Raw genomic sequence first — 15,482 nt, 5'->3', positions numbered from 1 at the left:
AATAAAAGTATTCTAAGTAATCTAAAGCTGAAAGCGATAAGTACCTGGAAAAAATATAATGTACATCTTTATTTGTTTTGTCAGTGTTGCATTTATGTAAATAACATGTATGCAGTGTTTGAGATACTGGCACACATTGGGCATCTCAGTGTTGTGTTGATGAGTGTTGATTAAAGTTACTGTACAGTGGCATATTGTGTCCCACTTACATTGTTCACGTTAAATATCCATTTTAATGGTGTGAAATATTAACAGAACATACATCTGATGAGCTGTTGACAGAACAAACATATGAGTTCATATTGTATTGCTACTAAACACTCACTAACATACTGGTATGTCTGATAACTTTCCTTTGTAGTGGTGGAGGAAGAATTGAGATCTTTTACTGAAGTAAAAGCAGCAATACCAAAGTATAAAAATACTCCATTACAAGTAAAAGTCCTGGACTCAAAAGTTTAATTAAATCAAGCTGCTATAAGTATTAACAGCAAAAGTATCAGAAGTAACAGTACTCAATAAGTAAAATGGCACCATTATGAGTAATACATCTGTCTGAGGGAGTGAGAATCACAAACAGGAAATACTCATGTAAAGTACCTTCAAAGTGTACTTAAGCACAGTTCTAAGAAAGTAAATTTAACATTAATATACTCGATGTTCATGTTAGACTCCACCGTTGATCTTATGTCCTTTTCTACGACCACTACAGGGCATATACAACAGGCCAGCAAACATCTCCCACTTTACAGACACATTCAAAAGCTGTTTGCGCTGCTGGATGAAGCTTTGTGGAAATACTTTGCAAAATCTACAGCAAGTCTTCAGCTATAAAAACCCAGGAAAAGCTATGGAGTTTTAAACTTTTTCCGGGAGTGATTAAATTGCAGTTAAGTACAGACACACAAATGTTTTTCAGTTTTTCATAGCCAGTCCATTAGGTACTGGACATATGCAAATAAATGTGACCTGATATACAGTGCACATGCAGGATAGGAAAATATGCTGGCCATGGAACTTCTTGTGTGGTTAATACAAAACACAGCACTTTTTACATTTAAAATTTATTAATCATGAAAAAAAGCAACATTTAAAAAACAGATTATCAAGAAAATAATTCTCCCACTGATAAAAAACATCTGTTGCCACAAACTGCCCAAACATCTGAACTGTATTGTCTATAAAATGGGGCAGAATTTACAGCAGTGACCAATGTCAGTATTTAAATCTTTTCTCTGTCCTCTGTAGCCTGTACAAAGCACATACAAGACAAGAAACAAAATCCAGCTCCCCTGGTACAAACTTGTTCTTAACAGAACTCTTCCCTTACATGGGCCCCACAGAGTCGTCTTCCCTGAAGTGTTCCTTCATTTCATGTCCATGAAGCGGATGTCCATAATAAGTAAAGTGTGCCTGGGTAGTGGTCTGGGTGCTGGAGACAGGACTTTCATCACCTGTGCTTGCGTGTCCACGTAAGTCACAACAATGAAGCCACACACAGGGCTCTCCACTATACCCTTTCTAGCACCTTCCTCTCCGTCTTCAGCACTGCTCACGCTCAGCACATGATACGTGAGGTCTCTCCCTGGTGTCACGGGCACCAGCTTTAACTGTGTGTCATCCTGAGACATTCCCAGTGGCAGGCAAGAGTCTGGGATGGACGGCGCCCCGATCTTATAGATGCGAACATCTGAGAAACGAACCTCGAATGAAAAAGGGTAGAAGGACACTCCACGGAAGCCATAGAAATACTCACGGATCTTCTCATCCCGAGTCTCCCGTCGGCACTCCTTGGAGCGCTCCACCACCCCCCCGGACTTCGGTAGGAGCACAACCCGCACAAAGTGAGGGAGGTCCCGCTTGAGTTCATTGTAGAGCCTCTCGTGGTCCAGCACCAGCACCACATCCACCTGAAAGGCAGAGGCACAATGGACCAGGGCCTGGTATCCAGAGCCCTTCACCCAGCCGCAGGTGTTGATGATACAGCCTCCCACGCTGGCTTTCCTGTTCACCTCACAGCGCTGGGAAAACACCTCGGCCAAGCATGACGTCAGCTACACGTCATGAGGAAAGAGATTAGAAAACAGATTAAAGTGGGCAGAGAAAAACAAGTAACGATGACAGAGGGTTTTTTTTAACTTCATACTTCTCACCTTGTTGTAAAGTTTGATGTTGGTCCCAGGGGTAGTAGAACCAAAGTGGTAGACCAAAGGAGCCTGGACTGAGAAACCCTCCTCCACGTCTGCTGGACGCTCAATGCACAGTGCTGACACTGTCCCAGGTACAGACACCTGAAGGAGCAGAATGTTCCTTATATATTGTATTGATAAGATTTGTGTGATGGATGCTCACTTGAAGCCTGTGGCACTTACTACTAAGCAACTCTGAGGGCAGAAAACCAAAGCTAATATTCAAAGGTGAAGATGAAAAACAAAAATGAAAAACTATCAGATACATTAACACTGTCTGAAGTAACACTACCAATACAGCTAGTGTAGGTACAACTGCTGCTTCACATGAACAAGGGAAAAGAAAAATGACTGTGGTGTTCACATTCTTTATCAGTGAGGAGAATTATACAGATATAGGCTACAACTTGTAAAGACACAGCCTCTTGTACACCACAGTGGTTGTGTAATATTAGTATTGCTTAAAGGCACGTCATCAGTTGTAAATATAATGCCAAGATATTGTACCCTTCCTTATTTTTACTTCCATCAAAATGGAGTGCACTAAGAAACTCAGATGCCTTTGCCATTCTTTACTCTTTATGATGCAGACAGTTAAAATATCAGCTGGTGTTATTCTACTGATTTCCATAGCCTGTGTCAATGTTTATTATGACAACTCCAGTTCATCTTACCCCACTCTGTCCGACATCCAGTTCCACCAGTGTTGGCCTCCTGCCCACCCTTACAGCATAGCTTAATAGCAGCCGGCACACTGTCGACTTCCCCACATCTGTAGGTCCCACCACCATCACCTGAGGGATGATTCATTATTCAGTGTCGATGCAAACTACATCTACTGGGATCTGACAATTTTACACTAAGGCCGTCATTCTTTATTCAAACCTACCCTTGGCCCTCTCTCATTGTCCCTCTCTGCTTGTTTTCTCATCTGTTCCAGGGCAGCATGTGTGTTAAGGTAGAGCAGCATGGGAGTATCCTTGGACACATAAGCCACCTGTGGTGATGGAGGAGAAAAGGTGGTTATTTGAGCCTCTCATTCAGCAAATGTCAAACAGAACAAAGTCATGTCGGGTTACATGTGATACTATATGCCACTGGTAAATTAAAACACTGAGATATTCAGTAGAGAATGCACATGGAAACAAACTGACATAGACACTCCTCAGGGTGCTCACCTCTGGCTTCCCATAAAGATTGACACTGCAGCCTTGCCAGGTGAAAACTGCTATCTTAGAGCCTGGTCCAAATGTGTACTTCTTGTTTCGGTTCAGCTCAGAGCCAAACACCTCAGCCATTCCCGTGAGGAGCTCCAGCTCAAGTTGCTCTGCTGCTTCTCCTGCCTCCACCTCAAACCGAAGTTCAGTCTCTTTCTCCAGGTCATACCTGGTGCTGACCTTCCCAGCTGCTGGAGCATCTTCAGTCGTCTTTTCCACACCCTCTGTTGCCATGACTGATGAGAGAAAGTTTATGTTTCAAATACCTGACAATAACAGTACACTGAGAGACAAAGTGTCATGGGTACAGTTGAATGAAAAAGTTTAGTCAAATTCAGCTGCAATTATTGTTTCAATTTTTCTCTGTTCTTTAAGTTCATGACATCAAAAAGTACTAGTGCACTATCATTTGAAGACAGGCTCACTATTTAGTGTTTGCTGTCTGCAGTGTTTTTACTTTTTGAGCTTCAAAAACAACTAAATATGGACATGGGTGCTGAAACATTTGCATACAACTGTACAGAGCTGCAACAAGTCATGTTTAAGTCATCTCTCAAGTAAAAATGCCAAACATTTGCAGGTCCCAGCTTCTCAAATGTGAAGATTTGTTGATTTTCCTTGTCATACATGAGAGTAAACGGATTATCTTTGCATTTTGAACTGCTGGGAGAATAAAACAGGCAAGTTATTAATTGAGGAAATTAAATAATAATGAAAAAAACCGTTTACGGGGCGTAATAAAAGTCTCTTTTCATTAAGTGTTATTACTTACTTCATCAGTAATCATTGCCTTCTTTAAATGTTAATGAACATTGACAGATGCTGTCAGCTTGCTGATCAAAAGCTGAGCAATAAAGTTCTAAAATAAAAATTATTTTATCCTGTATTTAACAAGGAAGTTTCTTGACATACATCATCTCTACAATAGAGAAACAAACACACTGTAGTGTAGTTGACAATTAATTTACCGCATCCACATATAAACGATAAAATAGTAGTCGGGCGAGTCATCTGAAAGATCTTAACGTGCAGCAGAGTTTAGAGCATGTTAAGTTATAGATGAGTACACTGGCAGAGAAACTATTTGGCTCGTCACTTGCAGGCAAACAGACCAGCTAGCTAGCAGTTAGCAGGCCGTGGCTAACATAACCATGCTAATTTTAGTAGCAAAAGCGGAGAAACGGCCCACAAACGATCCAACTACCTATCTAAACTATTCCCATATTGTCAAGCAAATGTCTATGAGTTGATTATATTTCAATATATTGTACTTACGGACTAATTTCCAGCCTTATTGTAGATACAAAGCAGGTTCTTAATTCATGAGCTACCGCTAGTGTGGCTGACCACGTGACGATGACGTCACGTTCTTCGCAACCAATCGTTAGCAATCAGTCCGTAGCAACGTTTACTTCAGCTGAGGAAAAAATAATTTGAGGCTCAAATAAAATATTGGAAATAAACTTTAAAACAAGAATAAACCAGTGTTCAGTACAAAACTATTTAATTTGCCCAGTGCTGATTAAAACTAGGGGTGACGAAACTACTAAGAAAATAGTTTTTTATGACAAAGAGAAACTTTGATTTGATGTGATTTGTCGTGATATGGTCACAAATGTTATCTTGAGGCTATGGATGTCACTGAGCCGATCAAAAGTGAATGAACTACATTGTATGTACAGAATAAAACTAATACATTTTGACTTCCAGATATTTAATACTAATTCGGCCTGAATTACATTTACATAGACTAAATTAAGCCCATAAAAAGGAAATTAAGATGCTTTAATTATTATTAATCAGAGTATATTCATGGTTGTATCAGTCTAATCAAAAAATACAAAATAAAATAAATCTCAATGAGATGTTATAGCTTCAATGATATAATTCCTGAAACTACAGAACTGTGAAAAAACCACAAAGCTACACTCACATAACAAATAAGAAACAAGAAACACTTTATTTATCAAAAACGGACATAACAGAACATTAAACAGTTGAGACATAGGGGGAAAACACTTATTTAAAAAACAGCAAAACTGTGTTTGAGAGATGTGTTGGCTCAAAGAGGATCCACTAGATGTCACCATGTATCCAGAGGATGTGAGCTGTTGGAGCTTGGCTCATCAGAGGAGAGACTGAGAACATCTCCTTGGTCACTCTTCATCATTCTGCTTCCACAGGCCACATCTCCTGAAGTCTTGGCTGCACGTAAGGAAAAAATAATTTTGTTAAACTATTAACAACCACAACGCACCACTGTTTGTTGAGTGTTTAGTTATTCCCATGAACAGCCTAGTTACCTATGAGCTCATCAGTCTCAATCTCCAGTAGTTTAAACACAAAACAAGTATGGAGATAAGGCAGTTTTGACTGAACTGAATACAAGTAATTGCATGTGGTTTATCAAAATCTGATTCTACACATGCAGAAATTAGCATTCAATTAGCCAGCTGAGGAGTGTATTTCATTTTCAGACCTGCTAATTTTATCCACATGGCTTAGCCTGCCAGTTAAAGTAAGAAGTCTGTTGGAAACAGTCTAATGGTGTGTGTCAGTGTGTCACAAGCTCGACTAACTAACAGTTAACATCTCCCCTGAGCTGGTGACTCATAAACTGCAATGATATGAAAGGAAATCCAAGTTTAGGTTATGACACATGGCTCTGGGAGAAAAAAACGGAAATATACATCATGGAACTGTGAATCAAGACAAATATTCAACAGCATCAGCTGCTTATGATGTATTTCAGGAGATGCTGGTAAACATAACTAATAAGCAATGAGTAAATGTGAGTGTAACTAAAAAAAGTACAATGTTGTACAATAAGATCTGCCATCCCACTATTTCAAGTTTGAGTATAACTTGAGAAATCCAACCTGTAATGCATTAAAATGTTTAAATATATATTTAGTTCTAAACTTTAAACTGTTTCTGAAACAAACCTTCACCCAGTGTCTACTCAGCCTTCAGAGCCTCCTGCAGAGCAGTAACTATGACCTCAGGCTGAGGAAACTTCAGCTTACGAGGAGGGCCCTTCTTTATGCCAGTCCACAGAGATGTTTCTTTAGGGATGAGACACAAGAGAACAGAGGCATTTGTAGAAACAAAATAGAAGATGAGTGATAGTACTCATGCCTTACCAAAACTTCAAGAGCATAGCGGTCAAATGAAATGCTACGTCAAATGTTCCGACTGTGTCAAAGGAAAACTAAGTGGTTAAAAAGTGAGGACAAACTGGTGTACCAACCTTTTAACTCTGGAGCAAAATAATCATCATGGATAGTGACACAACAAGCGCAAAGCACACATTATGCCTAATTAGACAAGGGGGTATTGTTTGCTAGCACATTGTCTCTGACGGCTACTCTGCACTCCAGTAAACATGGCCTCCTGTTGACTGTTCGAGCATGATTTAATGAGCCAGAACACACACTGGCTCTGGCCAAGTACAAGTCTTAGCAAGATTTTACTTTCTTCTTTAGTTAACGTCTCATAATATAATACCAAGTTGTGGCTTTAATGAATGGTTTGAAAATATGTTTAATTCTGGGTAATTCTGAAGTTTGAGTTCGCAACACATGCCAGAACATGCCTATCTTTTTGAAACACCCCATGTCCTTAAAATACTGTGGAGGGTCCACAGACCTTGCTATAAACTGTTTTAAATGGGAGCTGCTGTTCACTGTTAAGTGAAGGTTAAACAATAAGAGCTATTGTCCAAAGCAGTCCAAAGGGGCACTGTTTCTTGGAAGACACATCACTTAGGGGTATTTTTCCAATGCTGTTAATACCAGAGGTGAATATTTCATAACCCTGGCAAATAAATACAAACTAGGTACATGACAAGTCTGGTTAGATAAATACTGTGTTTTTGTTATTTGTGATTTTGGTGAACCAGACCTTTAATAGTCAGTACAAGTGGGCAAAAGTCCAAACACACAGACACTGACACCAGGCTCAGAATGATGGTCTTCCCTTGGGGACGCCACATGGCCGACTTATTCTTAGAACTTTCTGTCATCCTCACCTTTGCCTCCATCCAGCAGAGTGATCTCGAAGCTGTTCCTGCGGGGTTTCTCAGGGTTGAGGACCACGGTCAGCTCAGGACGGGCAGCCAGGAGGGCTGATTTCACCTCCTCGGCATTACGCCCATACACTCGTCAGCTCTTACTGACAGAAAAAACAGATCAACCATGAGATGGACATCTGTGCAGGCTAATACAGTAATCCATGAGATGTGTGGCTGCATATGATGGAGTAACTGTATACATTTATTCAAGTACTGTGTTTGAATACTATTGTGAAGTTCCTTACTCATTGCCATTTTATACTCACAGATTTTTGAGAGAAATTCATTAATATGCTTGTTTGCTGCCTAATGCAGGATGCTCTGTGCAGAAGAGCAGTGGTTTCTGATCTTTTTTTGTCCGACATATCTGCCCTGGCATATGGCCTCATGTACCTATTAGGGATGTCACTTTTTGAAGGGGCAGGGGTTCACCTATTGAAGTATTACAATGGCAGGGTACTGTACATGCAGGGCTGCGAGGGCATGTCACACTACACAGGTTGGGACCCACTTCACTAAAGCACATCTCCCTGCAGATTTGAGCATGTAAACAACAGACTGTATGGTAATGAACTGCTTTACAGGTCAACATTTGTTATAAAAGATAATTCAGCTTATAAATATGATGTGGTACCTACCTTATAAGGCTGTTTATGTGCTTGTCATATCATGAGTAATGCAGTCAGTAATTGCAGAGGAATGTATAACGATGTTAACGTATAACTATGACTTGTAATGAGGTGATTAACTATTACCAGTGTTCAATGACCACCCTTTGGCCCTCCTGGTCGTTCTCCCCGTCTCCTCTGTCCCTCTTCTCCTCCACGGATGGTTTCTCCTCCTTCGGCTGAGCCTCCGCCTTACGCTTTGTCCCTCGACGACCTGAACCACACACGTGGTTACTGGTTTGTTTTCATAACACAAATTACACTTCCAGTACTGAGTAATTAAAAGATGTGTTGTTGAAGATGACAGACAGCCGGTCATTGCTGCCGACCCGAGCTTTCACACACTTTGCCGGGAATTAAATCAGAAACTGGATAATGTGAACATGTAATCATTAAATCTCGCCCGTGTTGATGCTCGCCTGTTAGCAACGAAGCTAACGTTAACTCAACGGCAGCAGTTTAACCAAAACACGAGATGACAGTCGCTGAAACAAGAGACATAATTCACTGCGTGTGTTATATCAACTGGAAAGAAGATACGTCACAGCTACACAATGTAGTTAAATTAAGTAGTTGCGCTTCTTCACAATAAACATACATAACACACCCACCTGCCTTCGACGCCATGACTGTTACAAAACTTTCGCGCGTGTGGGGACAATACCAATATGTTTGACGAAGGGGTTTTCAGAATGACGGACGAAACCATTTTTGAAAAGGTATCTTCTGAGACATTTCCATCGATCCAAGTTTACTTTTTCCGCGGTGGTGCCCCTAAACGTTATGTGATACCCGTCGCAACATGCGTGTATTAATTTTCAAGAGATTCGGAATTGCTCATACGACTATAAAGAATATTATATATACCTACTGGATATTATGGTGGCCATTAAATACAAAACACTACACTGACAAAACAGAAGCTACAATAGCTTTGCATAAAACACAACAAAACCAAAAACACAGCATTTTAGAAAACACAAAAACTTAAAAATAAAAGCTGTGGTTTGTGAAATGTTCTGATGTTTTTCTGTTGCTGTATTTCTGTTTTGTTGTGTTTTCCAAAATGTTGTTATTTATTCTGCAATGTTGTGTTTTTCATATCTGGGTCACTTCAGAGATAATCAGCAGTTCTTTCTTTTCTTTTCTTTTCTTTTCTTTTCTTTTCTTTTCTTTTACCATACTAGGATCATATAAAATATAGGACTATTTAATGTAACACACCCCTTTACAACATTATCCTACACTGATTTAGATGTGTCTCAGTCCCTTTGGGAATAAATCTATTTTTGAGTTTTGAATGTTAGTGTGGCAACACTTTTGTATGGATTAGGCCTTATGGTTGCGCTTTTAACAAAATGAGTGGAGAAGGCCACAAGAACCATGCACACTAATCCAAATGTGAGTAATGTGATGGGTTTTGTTGATATGTGAGATCATTTTGAACATAAAACAAACATAGTCCCTAAAATATAACTGTTAATCTCTGAGCTTATTTATTCAAATAAGTTTGTTTCTCCAAATACATTTAAGACATGATCCATTTACAAGCACACCCACAGTTCTTTATGCCCACTAATGTTTTTCTTCAGATGTCTGTGTTTGAAACTGGCTTATGGTTTCAGGGACTAATCTCCACATTTTTGCACAAAGTTCCCAATGTGGCAGATCAACTCAAACATTATTTGGTCTGCTGAAGTCTGTGCCAAGTAATCTATTGGATGCATTTAAAGTGAATGAAACAACAACATAACTCAGCTGTTTACACAAGAGTTTACACAAGAAGAGTTATGTGTTTTTGTTAAATTAATGACTGAATGCAAATCTTCTGAGTAGACTGGTGATAAATTGGAAATCATGTTAAGTTAGTCCCACCCTCAGGTAAAACAGCTCCCCACAACAAGCTTTTTAAAACAGTACTCCACAGACTTAGCATTGCAATCCTGCACAGTGACACTGTTGGACTCACAATGGATGAATAAAGGAAGGGATCTAAATGGATGCAAATCAACTTTTTCATCCCAGGCATTTTTCATCTGTGTGGAAACCTGGTGCCTACATCACTACAACACAACTCTGACAGTTTGGTCAGAGAGTCAGATGTGTAATGTTAATTGCAGCTAATGCAGGCGACAGAGAACTGGTAAGATCACTTCTTTCTCCACACCCTCAGTTTAAACAAAGTGTAATCTTTAGGAACAACCATTAGATTTTTAGCGCAGTAACAAAAGGCTTTATACAACTTCTGCTGTAGAACTCTCTAAGACCTGTAAACCAACTGTGATGTTTAAAATCAGCAGAGTTCCCCTTTGAGCCCACCTGCTCATCTTTTGAATGGAAGCATCTCAACAACTTTATAAGCTATTTCAAAGTGTTGCTATTTGTATCTTTTTGTTTGTTTCACCAGAGAACTTGATTCTGCTCCTAGAGCCAGGACAGATTAATATGAAATCTTTCTTGGTCCTCAGAAAGTCTTTCATGGAGAGTCATCCCAGCTGTTGTTCCAACATGATGCCAGCACAATCAACAGATTGGGGAGATTGAGGTCACCAGTGGACCTGGTGTATGGTTTTTCTTTAGTTTCCAGTGATGGCATCACAATTTACTTAAGGTTATAAAATACTGCATGTAATTGAACAAATTTAATGTTTTCAGAGTAAAGAAATTATTTTTAATATATAGAACATGTGTTTACACCTTTTACAGACTCAGAGCCAAACTTTTTTTGGCCTTACATCAACCCATCCAGCCAAAACCTCGATACACAATTCTCCCTTCTGGCAGTTCCAGCAGAAGATCTCTATAATGTCCTCTGTAAACAGTGAGACAGATGAAGGCAGGACTGTAGACTTTTGAGGGACGGCTGAAAGACTACATCCAAGATAAACACAAAGAGAGTGAGAGAAAACCCTGCAGAGCGACAGACGGATGTGTTTGAATACTCCAGAGTCAAGAGCAAATATGGTGCTGCCGGAATAGCAATACCAAATCCCCATGTGCTCCACAGGGGATGTGGCAGTCACATTTTTGGGCAATCAGACAAATTGTCTTAAAGACGTCACCAGTTGCGTCTGTGCCAACAAATATGGGCTATACAACCTCCCAGAGCGAGGCGGTGTGACTGACTCACACGCGTCCATCTAATCACTGTTCTTTTGTTCTCTTGTTGACAACAAACTCAAGACCCACACTTCATCTTGGCTGTGCTGTCACTTTTACTCATGTTGTAGTTGCCATATGATTAAATCTTTCATTCATTGTGTCCCTCTTTCCGAAACAGACCAAACACATCAAATCTACTGTCTTTTTAGATCCCAATCTGTCTATGCAGTCTGTTGTGGTGTATTTTTAGTCGTGTGCATAAACCTTCAGAGGAGCGGACAGACCGTCTGACAGATGTGCCCTATCTTCACCCTGCACTCCTCTTTTATTTCCATGTGACTCAAGACCGGATGCACAGAGCTCCTGGCTGTGGTCCAATGACCAGTGCACACATTAATGCTCACAGATGCAGACATAATAATAAATGCGTACACACAAGCAAGGAGAGGAGCAACAACAGAAGGCAGATTTTCCATTCATAAATTCAGGGCTTTTTTTATACGTTTGCAGCTACAGCATCTTCTTGCATGGTAATTTAGGACTGATTTAGGACAGCTGATGACGTTGTACTCTGATGTGTAACTGTTTGATAATCCTGCTGTGGATCTGTTAAGCACTTTGCAACTTTACTTTGGATCACAAAAGTTCCCCCACTGCCTTGAAAATTTAAGCTAACCGAACTAAACGTGAATAATTGGTTCAAAATGAGTCCCTGAGTTATTATAATGGATAACATCATCCATATTCCAGCTACATTTTAACAGTTGGAAGTGTCAGTTCTTTCTTTCTTTCACAGGCCTTTACTCAGGCTGTTCAAGTTCCTGCAGGAGCCAGTTTTGTGCCAGAGTTTGCACAAATACAATGCAGCACACAAGGCCGCTCATGTATTAAAACGCAACAAGTTTGGATCGTATCGTTTCTTTAAGCAAGCTAGAAGAGAGAGAGGGTTCAGGTCACAAGTCACAAGACTTAACGTCTGTTTGTAAGTTCTTAAATTTTAAGTTGATCTTGACTGGAAAATAATAAAAGTATTCACACAAGAGTGAAGTAAGTTGTTTCCAGTTAAATCTCTGTTTTGCAGTGTACTTTGAAGGCAGCTATATTCTGTACTACATTTAACTGTATGTGAAGTTTTTTGCATATGAATATAGCTCCAGTTCCATTTATAGTGCACATGAACCTGTGGTTTGGTTAAAAGCAGCTGCATGAAAAAAAAACTGTGAGTTAAAAGCAGTCTTACAGAAAGCAGTTTACTTCTCCTAAAGTGTTCCTTTTTGACTAAATGTTTTAGGAGGTTTCCCACTGATGCCCTCCTCACCCCTTCGGTAGCACTTCATCCAGTGACACACACAAGCTCATTATTGCTCAGTGGGTGAACTCATGGCAAAATCGCACAGTTTCTGTGAGAATAGTAAGTGTTTCCACTCAAAATGATTTATTCAGTCCGAGGATCTCCTCATCTCTCTGTTTTGCCTCGCTCTTTTTCCTTCCTCTTCCGTCTAGTGAACTATCAGGGGCAGAGGTTCGTTGCTCCAGAGGCTCATGTTTCCACGTGCTGGACAATGGGAGCTGGTCAGTGCAACAGTGCTGCAAATTATGGCGATCAATTATGGATGGGATAGGTCAGTTGTCACGTTGACTGCAATGCTGCGTTGTCAGACTTTAGTTATGAACCTGTTATGTTCTATATTGTCAAGAAAAGACAACTACACTCTATTCTGTTCTTTCTCAGGGTGAATGAGTTCATTTCATCCCCATGAAAGTCTCTCTCAGCCTCTTCATTTCCTTCCGGAGCCCTCTGACGTCAGGGTGTGAGTCTCGGTTCGTCCTCTGCAAATAAGACATGTGTGAAGGTAAACGTCAGCCAAAAACGCCAACGACGCACAAATGAACACGCACAAGCAACATCACGTGGGCTTGGCCAAGACAGGCATAACCATGTGGAGGAGACTGTGTGACAGGGAGAGAGAAGAGCTGGAGTGATAGGGTTCAGACAAAGACTGAGTGACAGCATATGAAAGGCAGGCGAGCACACAAAAGAGAGGCAAGAAAAATAGGATAGAGAGTTGGGGGAGAGTGAGTGGGCACAGTGTGTGATAAGCGCACATCATCAAAGTCTGACGACTTCAGAGAAATTCTCCCTGCTAATGGCCTGGTCGTGTTCCTGCTCCAGAAAAACAGTAAACATGTCCCATGACCACCCAGGCAGCAGCTTTCAGGATCAGAGGGCAAACTCCTACAGCTCTGCCTTGAAAAAGCGGCTCGGTATAATGTGAAGGGTAATCACATTTGTCACGACTTAAGTTTTTGATGTGCATTTCTGGAGGTGGTTAACCCTGGCAGGAAAAGCTGAGAGGGGATGTCCACAGCCATCACTTGCTGCCATCTCTGCAACTCTGTGAAATCATAACCCATAATATAAGCTCGCTTCCAAAGCTGTTCTCATTTGAATTTCTACCATGCCATAAGCCATAATGTCAAAAATATTGTGATTCTTTGAGTTGAACTTGATGGCTGCCTGCATGTAACTGCTCATTAAAAGCTGTAATAATATAGGTAAATGTCAAAATCTAGAGTAACTTGTGATATTTCATTTGTTTCTGATCACAAATAATAACAATGAAAAGACTAAATCTTGTGATGTGTTTACCACAATCAGAAGACCTCTTGTTTCTTTTATCTCCATGACAGTTGCACATTGGTCTCAACACCATAATATTAATGTCTGAGGGCAGGCTATAGCTCAGGTGTTAGATCAAGGCAGCCAATCTTTGTTGGGTGGGTGGTCTGAGGCCTAGCTCCTCCTGTACACATGGAAAAGCAACACACTAATTGGGGGCAGCTCAGGAGGTAGAGGTGGGTGGTGTGATCCATAGCTCCTTCAGTCCACGTGCTCAAGTATTATATTGGGTAAGATGCTGAACCCCACATTGCCCCTGGTGTATCATCAGTGTATGAGTGTACAGTATGTGTGTGACAGAGAAGAGCTGTATATTTATACAAGCACTGTATGAATGGGTCAATGCGACTGCTTGTGTAAATCACTTTGAGTGGTTGTTCAGACTATAAAAGCACTATATAAATGTGGTCGACCACTTTGGTTCAGGCTGAAATATCTGGACTGCAACTACTGGATGGTTACCATGAAATTTTGCACAGAAATTCATGGTCATACGGAGGATGAATCGTGATGACTTAAGTGTTCACCTGACTTTTCTTCTCAGGTTCCCCCATGAGGTTGACTTTTGTGTTTTAGAGTGAAATAGCTTGACAACCACTAGATAGATATTCAAGATATCCCAGCAAAAACCAACCAAAAATCCAACATGGATTTATACAAAACTTGGTACAGATATTCATGGTCCCCAGAGAATGTATGCCTTTGAATTTGCTTATCCTCTGACTTTCACCATGAGGTTGTCTTTTTAGCTCTTTATTGAAATGTCGTGACAAATATTGGATGAATTGCTGTGAAATGTGGCACACGTTCTCCACAGGATGAAATATAATCATATTGATATCCTGACTTTCCATCTAGCGCCATCGTCAGGTTCGAATAACACATTTTTTTCGAAAGCTTCGAAAGTTTGTCTAATACTTTGGTTTATGAGTAAATTCCTACAAAACTAATTTCCATAGTTGTACTTTGTGCTTAGTGCTAATTAGTAAATGTTTGCGTGACATCGTTAAAACATGGTAAATATTATACTTGCTAACCAGCCACATGATAATTGTGAGCATGTTAGCATGCTGGTTTGAGCATTTATCTCAAGCACAGCCTCACAGAGCTTTCAGACTGTTGATTTAAGTGGTGTATAACATAATAGGGCTTTTAAAATGTGTGTTATAGTTGATTATTCCTTTAACAGTGAGAACTTGCTCGCACAAGTAGCGGATTATACCACTGCAATGAGAGACGGCAAAGTTTTCTGTTGCCCAACAGGACAATACCCCAACCAAACCTCTATGACACTGGTTCATGACTTCAGCATAATCAAATCTTCTGCAAACACTGATCATGAACAACAGTGATACATCCAAGTTTATATTCTAAACATCCCTCCAGTGCACCCACAGATCCTCTGGTGGTGAGACGTTACGTTTGACTGAAAAAATGTGGAGCAGAGGAAACAAAAAGTTCTGAGAGAAGGATGCTGTTAAGGACAAGAATGTATGTGGGCTTGATGATTTATCTACTGCAAACTATGACTGGGAGGAGTGAGGGCCGTGTTTT

At 40.3% G+C, this 15,482-nt stretch overlaps 2 protein-coding genes across 3 annotated transcripts; both read right to left on the bottom strand.

Moving 5' to 3' along the window:
- Window positions 1-54: 54 nt before the first annotated feature.
- On the bottom strand, window positions 55-4,780 carry clp1 (cleavage factor polyribonucleotide kinase subunit 1). Its single transcript, XM_018679945.2, has 6 exons — window positions 4,682-4,780; window positions 3,368-3,642; window positions 3,079-3,186; window positions 2,864-2,983; window positions 2,154-2,291; window positions 55-2,054 (listed from the first exon to the last, which is right to left on the bottom strand). Exons 2-6 carry the CDS (start codon window positions 3,638-3,640, stop codon window positions 1,368-1,370), a joined length of 1,326 nt encoding a protein of 441 aa, XP_018535461.1. The 5' UTR covers window positions 3,641-3,642; window positions 4,682-4,780; the 3' UTR covers window positions 55-1,367.
- A 560-nt stretch (window positions 4,781-5,340) lies between these two features.
- Window positions 5,341-8,848, bottom strand: selenoh (selenoprotein H). 2 transcript variants are annotated; one of them, XM_018679944.2, is made up of 5 exons: window positions 8,758-8,848; window positions 8,234-8,360; window positions 7,437-7,579; window positions 6,352-6,471; window positions 5,341-5,611 (listed from the first exon to the last, which is right to left on the bottom strand). In XM_018679944.2, exons 1-4 carry the CDS (start codon window positions 8,771-8,773, stop codon window positions 6,365-6,367), a joined length of 393 nt encoding a protein of 130 aa, XP_018535460.1. In that variant the 5' UTR covers window positions 8,774-8,848; the 3' UTR covers window positions 5,341-5,611; window positions 6,352-6,364. The 2 variants fall into 2 exon arrangements, with proteins under 2 accessions (XP_018535460.1, XP_050928362.1); XM_051072405.1 differs by having other exon boundaries at window positions 6,358-6,471.
- Window positions 8,849-15,482: the final 6,634 nt, after the last annotated feature.

Source organism: Lates calcarifer, linkage group LG8 (assembly GCF_001640805.2).
Source record: "Lates calcarifer isolate ASB-BC8 linkage group LG8, TLL_Latcal_v3, whole genome shotgun sequence".
NCBI lineage: Eukaryota > Metazoa > Chordata > Actinopteri > Centropomidae > Lates > Lates calcarifer.
Note: the sequence above shows the minus strand (reverse complement) of the source record. Positions and strands in the feature narration are given on the sequence as shown.

What these genes read in the sequence shown, in the direction of transcription:
- clp1 (XM_018679945.2), bottom strand. Translation starts at nt 3,640, where the DNA reads ATGGCAACAGAGGGTGTGGAAAAGACGACTGAAGATGCTCCAGCAGCT. An exon ending in ATCTTTATGGGAAGCCAGAG is followed by an intron (nt 3,187 to 3,367) that starts GTGAGCACCCTG and finishes CCATCACCACAG; the next exon opens with GTGGCTTATGTGTCCAAGGA. An exon ending in TGGATGTCGGACAGAGTGGG is followed by an intron (nt 2,292 to 2,863) that starts GTAAGATGAACT and finishes CTGCTCCTTCAG; the next exon opens with GTGTCTGTACCTGGGACAGT.